Source organism: Erpetoichthys calabaricus, chromosome 7 (genome assembly GCF_900747795.2).
Source record: "Erpetoichthys calabaricus chromosome 7, fErpCal1.3, whole genome shotgun sequence".
Classification (NCBI taxonomy): Eukaryota; Metazoa; Chordata; class Cladistia; order Polypteriformes; family Polypteridae; genus Erpetoichthys; species Erpetoichthys calabaricus.
In genome coordinates this window covers 121,265,061-121,278,247 of record NC_041400.2, presented here as the reverse complement: position 1 = coordinate 121,278,247, position 13,187 = coordinate 121,265,061, and the positions used below count along the sequence as shown (strand labels likewise).

The window sequence follows — 13,187 nt, the reverse complement described above, 5'->3', positions numbered from 1 at the left end:
AGTTACCAGTACTGGCAGGAACAGACCTCATTCCTAACCTGAGGGGCACCCATTTTACCAAGGTTACAGAAGATGCTGTAAACACAATCTTTTCGTGATTTTTGAACCAAAAGAGAGCTTTCATTGAAAAATTATAAATGGACTACAATAAGTTCTCCCTTTATCTTTCACCTAGGCAGAATCTTTAGCATCTTTATGTGTGTAACAACACCTATTCATTTTATAATTTTAAACCAAAGTATGTTTAAAAATTAATTTTATTAATGGGATACTAATGGCATGTGATGTAAAAGGGGGTATTATCCTCTGCCCTAGTTTTGGGGTATCTTAAATTTTGGGAATTTTCAAGCTTTACCATACCTGCTGCACATTCTGAGCAGTTATGTCAAGAAAGGAGGTACTAAAGTAGCATCATGATCAAATATTGAAGGTCATAGTTCAAACAGTTATGGAAGCATTTCAAAGTATCATAAATTAACATTCTGAGTTGCTTTAGTTTATGACTACTGTCAATATTTCCTGTATTATCAGAAATTCATCTTAAAATGCCTTGTTTTATTTCATTTTTAGTATGTTTACTGTTGTTATTTTGATTTGTTATGAACATTTTTTATTATTTTTAATTGGCATTGCCCAGTTATTGATAGAAATGGTAACCAATGCCAGCCTCTAGAGATGACAGTGTTGTGAAATTTGACATCAGTACACCACTGGTTTAAAAAAAATGTGAAATCTAACATCATTTCTGAACCAAGGAATTTGTGAACTGTAACACCATGCTGATGGAAAGTATTGTCAGTAAACCATATTTTCATTAGAATTAACTAGATAAGGCTACTACTATTATGTTAGTAATGTCCTTAACTGTGTATTTTAATATTACTGATAGAGCTGCTTTTCAATTAATACGTTGACCAAATTTGATTTTCCATTAATGTCGTATTATTGCAAAGGGGTTTACTTCAAATACATTTAAGATGTATATATAGAAGAAGACCAACAGCAGTAAAAACCCCATGGGTCTTATTATACCGATAAGTGAAGATTAAAATGTAATGTAAAGGCAATGGTTCAGAGTGAAAGAGTGTGAAAGTAGTTCTAGCGTGAGGGGTGGGATTCACGACATTCATCAGAAGTCTAATAATGCAAACGATTCAGATAAATTATAAAGAGATAAGTCAGATGACCTAATAAGCAATTTTAGGAAGGAAATGTGGCAAAAATTAGCTGAAAAATGATGGGAATCACAAAGGAATAATTTTCAAGATTATGTATAGCAGGTGTATAGTATTAAACTACAATCCACAACAGGCTGTTATGACTTAATAGTATCATTACTTAATGACTGAATAATACTATTAGTCAAAGTTAATATCTGTCATTCATTGATAAAAACAATCTCAGCTTTGCTCAGCTGGGAATTCTGTCATTTAGCAGTGACATCTGTTCAGACAAAAAGTAGATGGCAGCAATATGTAAGAATTGTAACAGAATGCTAAGAAACGTAGTGCCACAGCGCTGGATGATACACAACTATATATTTCCAATAATCCATTTCAAGATCAGAGGAGGTGGAGCCCATCTCATCAGTACTGGGTACAAAGCAGGTAATAGCCCGGGTGGGAAGCAAGTTCACCATAGTTGTCCATCCAGGATGGTCATTATCTCTGTGGATTTTGCATGCTCTTCCCATTTCTACCTTTTGTTTCCTTCAGGAACTCTACTTTCCTTCTAATTTCAAACATGTACTTGTTAATTAATGGAACACTATCAACTATCCTTGAATATGTGAGTATGTGCGTGTGGGTGTGTGTGTGTAATGGAGTGTGCTTTGCAGTGACTGACTGTTACAGATGGAATAGACTTTGCTAACCTACAACATGGTGTTGGAACATCTGAGCTTGGGACATCAAGGTAAAGATAAAATTGATATTTAGCCTTGAATTTATTTTTAAAATGGCTGTATTAAATAGGGATGGGACCGTGGCACAGTGGGTAGCGCAGCTGCCTCGCACTTCAGAGACCTGGGTTCGCTTCCCGGGTCCTCCCTGCGTGGAGTTTGCATGTTCTCCCCATGTCTGCATGGGTTTCCTCCCACAGTCCAAAGACATGCAGGTTAGGTGCATTGTAGTTAGGATATAGCGGGTTGGATAATGGATGGATGTATTAAATAGTCTATTTTGATTTGTGTCTGTAGTTGCATACAATTTTGCATGGTTCTTTTCAGTCAGTGTTATACCTTATTTGTGCTCTGTTTACTTTTACAGTAAATTTCACTATGTTGCATGCTGTGTGTATGCTGCATCTTCTTACACTTGATTTAACTAAAGTACATCATTACAAAATGTTCATTAGTATTTCAGAGACCTCAAATTAAATTAGCTGTAGGGGTTGCTGCCTTCTAGACCTGGGCTATGGCAATACCCTGAGTGGATGAGTGGATGTGTGTGTTTGTCTATAATGCAATAAACTGGTCCCCCTTTCATGGTTGGTCTCTGCCATAGACATAATATTGGCAGAAAAGACTTTGCAGAAGATTAACTGGGTTCAGAGACTAACGGATGGAGGGAACATTTTTGTATGACTAATCCTTGAAATATGGAGACACACTCAGGCAAAGCAATGATCATGCTTAGATTGAGATACTAGTCACAATGACCAGTGGCATTAAATATGAAACAAAATTTTGGCAGTGCAATTTAAAACATAAGGGATGTTTCTATGTGGTTTTATCCACACAACTGGTGATATGTTTTTTGAGGGCTGATTTTTGTTGAAGGTGTTGGGATGTATGTTACGTACTGTTATACCTGCCTCTCACTCTCCACCGTGCACTTTTTTAACTTGCACTGTGTTTTTATCACTCTTTAATTAATATTGTTTTTATCAGTATGCTGCTGCTGGAGTATGTGAATTTCCCCTTGGGGATTAATAAAGTATCTATCTATCTATCTATCTATCTATCTATCTATCTATCTATCTATCTATCTATCTATCTATCTATCTATCTATCTATCTATCTATCTATCTATCTATCTACAGTTAGGGCCATAAATATTTGGACAGAGACAACTTTTTTCTAATTTTGGTTCTGTACATTACCACAATGAATTTTAAATGAAACAACTCAGATGCAGTTGAAGTGCAGACTTTCAGCTTTAATTCAGTGGGGTGAACAAAACAATTGCATAAAAATGTGAGGCAACTAAAGCATTTTTAACACAATCCTTTCATTTCAGGGCCTCAAAAGTAATTGGACAAATGAAATAACTGGAAATAAAATGTTCATTTCTAATACTTGGTTGAAAACCCTTTGCCTGCAATGACAGCCTGAAGTCTTGAACTCGTGGACATCACCAGATGCTGGGTTTCCTCCTTTTTAATGCTCTGCCAGGCCTTTACTGCAGTGGCTTTCAGTTGCTGTTTGTTTGTGGACCTTTCTGTCTGAAGTTTAGTCTTCAACAAGTGAAATGCATGCTCAATTGGGTTAAGATCAGGTGACTGACTTGGCCATTCAAGAATTTTCTACTTCATTGATTTAATAAACTCCTTTGGCTGTATGTTTTGGGTCATTGTCCATCTGAATCACGAAACGTCGCCCAATCAATTTGACTGCATTTAGCTGGATTTGAGCAGACAGTACGTCTCTGAACACCTTAGAATTCATTCGGCTGCTTCTGTCCTGTGTCACATCATCAATAAACACTAGTGTCCCAGTGCCACTGGCAGCCATGCACGAAGAAGCTATCACACTGTCTCCACCGTGTTTTACAGATGATGTGGTATGCTTTGGATAATGAGCTGTTCCACGCCTTCTCCATACTTTTTTCTTGCCATCATTCTGGTAGAGGTTGATCTTGGTTTCATCTGTCCAAAGAATGTTTTTCCAAAACTGTGCTGGCTTTTTTAGATGTTCTTTAGCAATGTCCGATCTAACCTTTCTATTCTTGAGGCTTGTGAGTGGCTTGCACCTTGTAGTGCACCCTCTGTATTTACTTTCATGCAGTCTTCTCTTTATGGTAGACTTGGATATCAATACGCCTATCTCCTGGAGAGTGTTGTTCACTTGGTTGGCTGTTGTGAAGGGGTTTCTCTTCACCATGGAAATGATTCTGCGATCATCCACCACTGTTGTCTTCCGTGGACGTCCAGGTCTTTTTGCATTGCTGAGTTCACCAGTGCTTGCTTTCTTTCTCAGGATGTACCAAACTGTAGATTTTGCCACTCGTAATATTTTAGCAATTTCTCGGATGTTTTTTTCTGTTTTCGAGCTTAAGGATGGCTTCTTTCACCTGCATGGAGAGCTCCTTTGACCGCATGTTGTCTGTTCACAGCAAAATCTTCCACATGCAAGCACCACACCTCAAATCAACTCTAGGCCTTTTATCTGCTTAATTGATAATGACATAACGACGGACTTGCCCACATCTGCCCATGAAATAGCCTTTGAGTCAATTGTGCAATTACTTTTGAGCCCCTGAAATGAAGGGATTGTGTTCAAAAAATGCTTTAGTTGCCTCACATTTTTATGCAATCGTTTTGTTCACCCCACTGAATTAAAGCTGAAAGTCTGCACTTCAACTGCATCGGAGTTGTTTCATTTAAAATTCATTGTGGTAATGTACAGAACCAAAATATCTATCTATCTATCTATCTATCTATCTATCTATCTATCTATCTATCTATCTATCTATCTATCTATCTATCTATCTATCTATCTATCTATCTATCTATCTATCTATCTATCTATCTATCTATCCAGAGGTCTGACTAGTAAATGTTAGGTTTCAAATTCTTCTGGTTGGGTCAAATAAGGTATATTGGGTACTATGTAAGATGAAGCAACCAAGGCTGTTTGCACAAAAGCAAAAAAATAAGCAATGTTCTCAGAGGCAGAAAAAGTGTCATATCAGCCTAATGCTCATAAAAAAATATTTAGATTTGCTTCAGTTTTGATAAATTCTCAACTGAGTCTACATACACATGAAAGACAATGGCGTATATGGTGATGCAATTTATAATTCTGTTGCTTTACAACAAGCAGATCTGCGTTCATGTCCTGGGTGCTCCCTGCATGGAGTTTACATGCTCTCCCTGTGTCTGTGTGGGTTTTCTCCCACATTCCCTAGACATGCCAGTTAGGTGGATTGGTGACGCTAAATTGCCTCCTGATCTGTATATGTGTTTGTTCACACATTGATGAGCTGGCTTCCAGTCCAGGGATTTTTCTTACCTTGTGCACAGCCCTTATTGAGATTTGGCTTTGGATTAGCAGGCTTAGGAAATGGACAGATGGATGGTGTATATAAATTACACTGTTTTTCTTAACATGGAAAAAAACACCATACTTTTAATAATCGTTGGCTACTTTAAAATTCTATATTCTTGTTAAGTACTATACTTTTTAATGGTACATAGAAACACTAGGCTGCTATATATTCAGTAACTGTAAAGGTAGAATAAAACACAATTCACAGAAACAATTTAAGCCGTTACATTTGATGAAAATAAACACTGTTAGCCTCAATTGCACAACTCAAATGACTGGTTATAAATAAAACATATGCTGTCAACATGTAAACAAGTTTTAGCCTCATAAAAAGGCAGGAATCTCCAAGGGAATGTATCAAAGTCAAAAAACATGTTATCAGGGTAGAGTATATTCCATCTAAATTATTTACCATGCGGTCTAAAGAGATGAATTCATTTAAAATATAGTATTTGGACACAAAACTTAACTTTGCAAGTGATTTTTAATTTAATAACAAATGTGTGAGTACAAGTAGAGCTTTTAGTTCTCTTGCTTTCATGTGATATTAAAAGAATGTAAAGAGCTTGTACACAGCAGAGACTGAACTGAAGAACAACATGCTGCTCCAAAGTTAATTGTGTGAATTATCAGTTTGCTGCAGCTGTGTGCCTAATGAATCTTTCCATGCTTTTGTAACTTTCTCTGGAAATATTTTGATTTTATCTGTTCTAAGAGATAGCTGGAAGCTTAGTCATTATTTTTTTTTTAAAAAATGAGTGAAATTTATAATTAACAGCTTGAGAATAATGATGACAAATTTAATCATTTCATCCATCTCTTATACAGTTCAGGGTTGTGATTAGCGAGTACCTATCCTGGTAGCAATGGGTGCAAGGGGGGGAACCAACTCAAAATGGTATATCAGCTATTTGCAGAGCACACTCCTGCAATAATAATCAGCCATGTAAAGTTGCCAGTTAATCTATCCTGGATATCTTTATCATGTAAGAGAAAAAATGGAATATCTGGAGTTAGCTAAGTGTGGTAACTTGAAGAACACACAAACTTCACATGGGCAGAATCAAGACTCTGGAGCTGTATGGTCATCAGGGCTAACTGCAGCACAACTGTCTTGCTCTTGTATACTAAAGTTTGTTATCCTTCATGTTCATTTGAAGTAAAATTTATAAGATTGCAGTTTATATTATGAAAAAATGAACAAACCTTATTATGCCCAATGAACATACATTCATTAGTGGTGATAGGAAATAATATCAGTATCCAAAATGGGTGCAGCTCCATCATGTGCGGTCTGTCAAATGGCAATGAGGTGTAGTGAATTGCATTACATTATAGTACAGTCACTCAGGTGCTACCAGATGCCCTGGATTTTCTTACACAGGGTTGGAAATTGATTTGTTTCTCTGGCAGAAATGATTTGGCATGAATTATAGCTTTCTGTCTCTTTAAATACTAAAGAACTGTCAACACCTTCAAATAAATGTACTAGTAGTTCACAAAATACATTCATATATTACTATTTTGAGTTTGAGAATGATTTGAGAAATAGAATGAATACTGATCTTTATACATTGCATCTCGCAGCCTCAATCACAAGGGAATCTCCTGATCACACTCACTCAGGGTAATTTACAGCTGACAATCAACATGACATTATGGGAGGAATTTGGAGTTCACAGAGGAAGTTCATGCAAGCAGGAAGAATCTGCAACCTTCAATTTAAAGAAGCCTGAGGCTAAAATAAACCAGTGTCGACCAGCTGTGAGGCTGCAGGGGCCAAAGGTGATATTGATTCAAAATTAATGGAAAATGAAAATGAAAAATCCTGGAAAGCCTTAAAGGTAAAATGAGTGGACAAACACAAATATTAACGATTGCATTAAAACTTTTTGAAAGTAAAAACAAATGGGGCACGTATGTTAAATTTGTATTCTGGGGCTTGTTTTTTCAAACTCATTGGGATATAGTAGGCACAATACACATTTTTCAATTAAAATTAGTGAAAATTAAGTTAAAACATTGTTTATTTCTCAGTTAACACATAAAAGAATATAATCAAAAACAAAAGATTTAAATCCATTAAGTAAATACTAAAGAAAAATGGTAATTTATCAGTTCTTCATCTTTCAGTATTATTTTGTTTTCATGTATATATTTAGTCTAGAAGTTGACAGTGGAGTATAATGGTGTTGCCTCACAGTTTTAGTCAGACTGGGTTTGAATCTCAGCCCTGTCACTGCTGATGTGGAGTTAATACATTCTCGCTTTGCAAGTTTTCACCGGTTTCCTCTCAAATCCCAAATTGATTAAGTTTATTAAGTGTGAGGGTAGATGTTTGGATTGAATGTGCTTTTTTTCGATGGAGTAGTATCTCATGTGGAATGGGATCTGGCATCCTGCAACCCTAATTTTGGATTAGGAAAGTAAAACAAAAGATAGACACATTGAGAATTCACATTGAGACATCCCTTAACTAGAATATGATGAATAAATACACATTTCCAGCAACATCATAACAGTTTGGGTCACTTCATAACCTTTGAACCCTTCTTTGGTTAATTTCTGAAAGACTGACGAGGCTTGAGAAAACATGAATGGCTTGTTATAGCTGCATATTTTTTTAAATGTAAGGCAAAGACTAATTCTTTGATAACCTTAAATAAGAAATTGTACTGAAGAAAAAGCTAAACAGAATTATGTGTTGATATAATAAGCAAAAAGAAGAAAGTGCTTCTAGAGCTATGCTAAAATATTAAAACTAAAATAAAAAATCAAGTAAATATAGACATAATTATATTACCTGAAATGATGTGATATTTTACCTGAACATATAATAATATTTAGAAACACATCCTGCTCAATAATATTATCAACTAAGATTTGTGCCTGCAGCTTTGTGTCTTTCATCAGTTTTTTAGCAGACTTTGCTAAAACATTGAACATGACTCTTACAAAAACAGATGTTCAAAAAGGGCTGACAGATAAGATTTAACAATACACATACTTTGTGAATTAATTTACTGTGCATTTTTGTGCACATTGAATACTCATACATGTTACTCTAAGTTATAACAGATAGACTACCAATTACAATTATTGTTTTAAAAGATTATATTTTTATCATCAGGTAGAAATTGATACACAAACTCCATGACATGTGTTGAGCTAATCCACCATAATAAAAGGATAAGAATCGGGGTGTCTGTCTGGTTGCTATGTCTCTGTCATTCCAATAGGTGGCGGATCACAGACATTAACCCTACCTTATACTAATCCCATACCAAATGGCATATAACAGAGATTGCATGGGGCACTGCAAATGTTAATGCTGAGATCTACGTTGATTGCATATATTTCAACCCGTCTTGGACGGGTAACACAGCTAGTAAACGAAATAAATGATTAAAACACATTAAGCACAAGACAGAAATTCAAATTCACTTTCAGAACTGAGCACAGCTAACATACATGCTGTCTTTACCTGGAATGAAACATATATCCATTAAGGCAGGGATCTCAAACTCCGGTCCTAGAGGGCCGCAGTGGGTGCAGGTTTTCATTCTTACTCTTTCCTTATTAGTGGCCTGCGTTTATGTGGTTAATTAACTTCTTTTGAATTCATTTTAATTGACTTGTTTTTTAAGATTTATTTTCTGGAATTTCTTCATCGTTCCTCTGAATTGCATAATTTCTTTCCTTAAACAGAACTGAAATGTGAATTGAGTGAGCCAACAGAACACCAACTAAGCCAGGGCCTCAAACTCCAACCAATTTCACTCCAACCAGTTGCTTAATTATGTGCAGAGTCTTGTTGTTAATTAAACCCATTCTTTAATTCCATGACTTGTTGCTGCTCTCATTGTGCAATAGCATACATTTTCAAAATTGTTGATTTTTTTCTTTACTTTTCTAAGAGTACTGTTAAAATGTTTTGGGCACCTGAGCAAATCAACATTTCTGAGGCCTCCACCCTTTTTATTTTCAGATATTGTATGATAGTCACAGTTTGCTGGTCATGTTTTGGTTCATTTTGTATCTCATTATTGTTTGGCTGCTAATTAAGGAAAAAGAAACAATTATTGGGTCTGAGTCTTCAAGAGCAAATCCATTAAAATTAATTCAAAAGAAGTTAATTGGCAGCAAAAACTGGTCACTTATTAAGAAAAGGGTTAGAATGAAAACCTGCAGCCACTATGACCATCCAGGAGTGGAGTTTGAGATCCCTGATTTAAAAATTCACTATGTTTTATGTACACAAATCAAGACAAATCCCTAAGTACTGTGCAATACACCACTACCTTAGTTCATGAGTTCAACAAACATTCAGTGTCGGTCAGATCACCAGAACTCTATAGAGTTTCTAGTGTGCATGAATAATTGATAGAGGTGGCAAAGAACAGACACCATGTAAACTACAAATAGATAGAGGATTATTATAACCTTTTCTTGTCATGGTTTTTCTAGAAGTGCTAAATTGTTGTGTTCAAATAACAATCCATTTAAAATTGGATCACCCTGGTAATGCTCTTAGCAACAGGATACCATCCCAAAATGCTGAATTAGGTTAAATGGATTGAAAACTTCATGGATGGAGCGTCTTGTCATTCAAATTTTCATTTAGCAAATGCTAAGGTCAATAACTGATTTTCTGTGGCACTTATAACACCAGTCAGAAAAATTCTGGAATCACAGAAAAGTATTTTTATTATCTAACAAAATAAGGTAATACATATTTACAGCATGAAGTTGAGTATGTGTCCTTTGAATCCCATACAGTGAATACTTCTTTAAAAATTGGTGTTGGATAATGCAACATGATAGTGTTATTTAGTTAGAATGACTATAAAAGGTCACTACACATTCATTAGATAATGCTTGAGAAAAGGCAGAAAATCTACAATAGCTCAAACTAAACAAGGTAAATTAAACAAAAACATTTACTCACAAAAAGTAATGACAACTGAAACACAGTCAGTAGATGAAAGAATTATGTCTATAAACATGTGTTATTCGATTGTTATAAAGGACTATATCCAGAAATATAATTATTTTAAAAAAGGTGGTAGTAAATGGAAATGTATTATTAAATTACCTCAAATAATTCAGCATAGGAGCGTGATATAAAACTAATAGTCTGGCTGTAAGTGCCAATGAATTTGATTCTTGAAGTGGATGCTACTGTTTAAGTAAGGCTGATAAAGAAACTGTGGTTAAAATGCTTTATGCAACTTTTTGTCTTATGTTTTCCAAAGTGGTACAGGTATTACAACATCTTACATTATTATCTAGTCCTTTAAGTTTTAATTACCCATTAGATGTCGACAATAGATAGCCCAAATTTGTCACAAATTAAATATTAGATATAAATTCCATTCCTCCAAAGTTCCTCTTATATTTCATAGAGATATATGAATCACAAAAAAACAATTAAAAATAGCGTTTCTGTATAAACGGTTGTGATCACCATTGATGACATAGCCTGCTGGTAACATTTTAAAATTTGGTTATAAGTTATGTATTAACTACTAAACAATTCCCTAAACATTGCACAAACCATACAGCTTCCTAAACATATTATCAGCATGGAAATTAATGAGAACTTGTGTGTTGTCCACCTTGTAGTGTATTTATTTTGGCCTTCAAGAGGGTAAGGTGGTCACGAAGACTAAAATGAAAGTGAGACAGCAGCAAAAACTGTTCAAATGGGTTAAAAGGGTTATCAGCAATACGGTTTGATTTGTTCATTTTCTCCTTCTGAAGATTATAAAATTCCTTACAAAATACTATGAATTAACTTGAACATACAAATTCGTTAAACATAAATCTAATGTAAATATAGAATAAAGAAGACAATTGTAGAGTCAAATGGAGATTCGTACACAAAAGGTACATAATGCCATTGGAAATCGAGATTGTCTTTAATAGCCTGAGTACTGGTAAATTTAATGCACAGTAGGCAAAGTATTAGTATTAATACTCATGGCATGATTCATTATCTTATATTTCTGTTTGTAATTATTAAGAAATATATATTACCCCTGGCTTATTAAAGATGTAGTAGATATTGACAATGTTTCCACTATTGTTATCAGTATGAAACTGTACATGCTGGAACAAATACGTGGCACAAGTATGACAACAGCTTGTATCACAGTGTGCTGTTATAGATACTGTTTTTGTATGCAGGATACGCATAAATAATGGTTTACATTTATATTCACCTACATGTCTAAAATCACTTTCAAGATTATCAAAAAAAGTATTTTGTGCTGTTTTTTTAATGCAGTTACTTAAGTAAAAACATTAACTTATGCTAACTTATGTTATATTGTCCTGCTTGTTCAATCTAGAAGCAAAAATGATTTGTTTAGATTTTAATGTTTATGTTTCTTTATTTGTTTGGCAGGTATCATACTGACAACCACATTGTTTGGACCCTTGTTAGGATTTCTGATGGGAGCTTTGTTTACTAAGGTTTATGTAGATGCCATCTTCATTGACACAGGTATATTGGCTTTTTTAACTACTCCTCAGGATTTAAAGTTCATATTTTTGCCTTTCATAGTCACTGGGAAAAAAATTATTGTTGAGCACTTTAAAATACTTTTTGTATGAAAATGTGCTGTACAAATAAATGCTGTTGTTTGTGTTATAAAAATAGTGAACTTTGACAACAGTCTGAAAGTTTGAAAATCATAGTGTATTAACCATGCAAGAAACATGATGTGTTCAAAAACATTAATACAAAACCAACTAATACATATACCAAAAGACTTCTAATTGTATCTTCTATTTTATAGTGCAATTTCTATATAATGTGTACTTGCAACTTTGGACAAAAATTATTTGTGGAGTTTTCTTTACATATTAACAGATCAATGATCAATTATGCTTCACAAATTCTGTTTAAAATCTTGTCTAATAAATCATTTGAATAGAAATAAATGGAATGTGCACTATTATTAATTACTGATAAGTACAGTTAAGGAAAAAAATAAAGTACCATAGTAAGGCAGGGATCTCATCTTATTCCTTATTCGCAGGCACTATACTATTGCATCATTCTTTGATAATTTGTCTTGATGTTTCTTTGGTATATAGCAATTCAAAGAGAAAAAGTGTTGAAAGTCTGTGATCATTATATATTCTACTAGCCATCTCACGCAGCTTCAGCCACATTGAAGTAAAACAGGACAGTGAGGAGGGCCCTGCCTGGCTCCCTGCTCCTGAAGACAAGCATCCCCCTCCCCACGGCCCACAGCCTCGATCTCTGATTAGTGCAAATATATCGCTCCTGCAAGCGAACTATGATTCTTAGCGCAGTGAGAGAAGTCACAAAATCAACCAGAATGTTCAAGCAAGTTGTAGAAAAAAAACAGAACTAAATCCATTAAGTAGTTCTGTTGTTTGCTAGCTAAGTGAATGTAAGATACGCCACGAGGCTGCCATGTGAGTGAGGAGGAGCCCGCCTCCCTCCCCTCTGCCCACTGCGTCTCTCTTGGATTTGCACAAATAAATTGGTACCACAAGCAAATTATGATGCTTAGCACAATGAGAGAGGTTGCAGGATCAACCGGAATGTTCAAGCAAATTATAGAAAAAAACCTGATCTAAATCCATTAAGTAGTTCTCTTGTGAAAAGCGGACAGACATACAGACAGACGTTAGATTTTATATATATAAAGATGAACCAGAGATGGCAGCAACTTCAGTAAAGTGGATAAAGCCATTCACAACCATATGGCAAAAATGAGGATCTTAAAATGGCTCATAAATAGCAGTCAATAAAATTTTCACAGGTAATGTTATGTGGTGATATGACTTATCATTAACTACCCTCATTGATGAATGTATTCAACCATCCATCCATCCATCCATTTTCCAACCCGCTGAATCCGAACACAGGGTCACGGGG

At 35.0% G+C, this 13,187-nt stretch overlaps 1 protein-coding gene across 2 annotated transcripts in view; it reads left to right on the top strand.

Moving 5' to 3' along the window:
* The window catches only part of LOC114654151 (solute carrier organic anion transporter family member 3A1-like), a 333,533-nt gene that overhangs the window by 202,975 nt on the left and 117,371 nt on the right, over positions 1 to 13,187 (top strand). For both annotated transcript variants that reach the window (XM_051929431.1, XM_051929432.1), the window contains exon 4: positions 11,679 to 11,777. In XM_051929431.1, the coding sequence (XP_051785391.1) occupies positions 11,679 to 11,777 (99 nt within the window). The remainder of the gene's footprint in view (positions 1 to 11,678; positions 11,778 to 13,187) is intronic.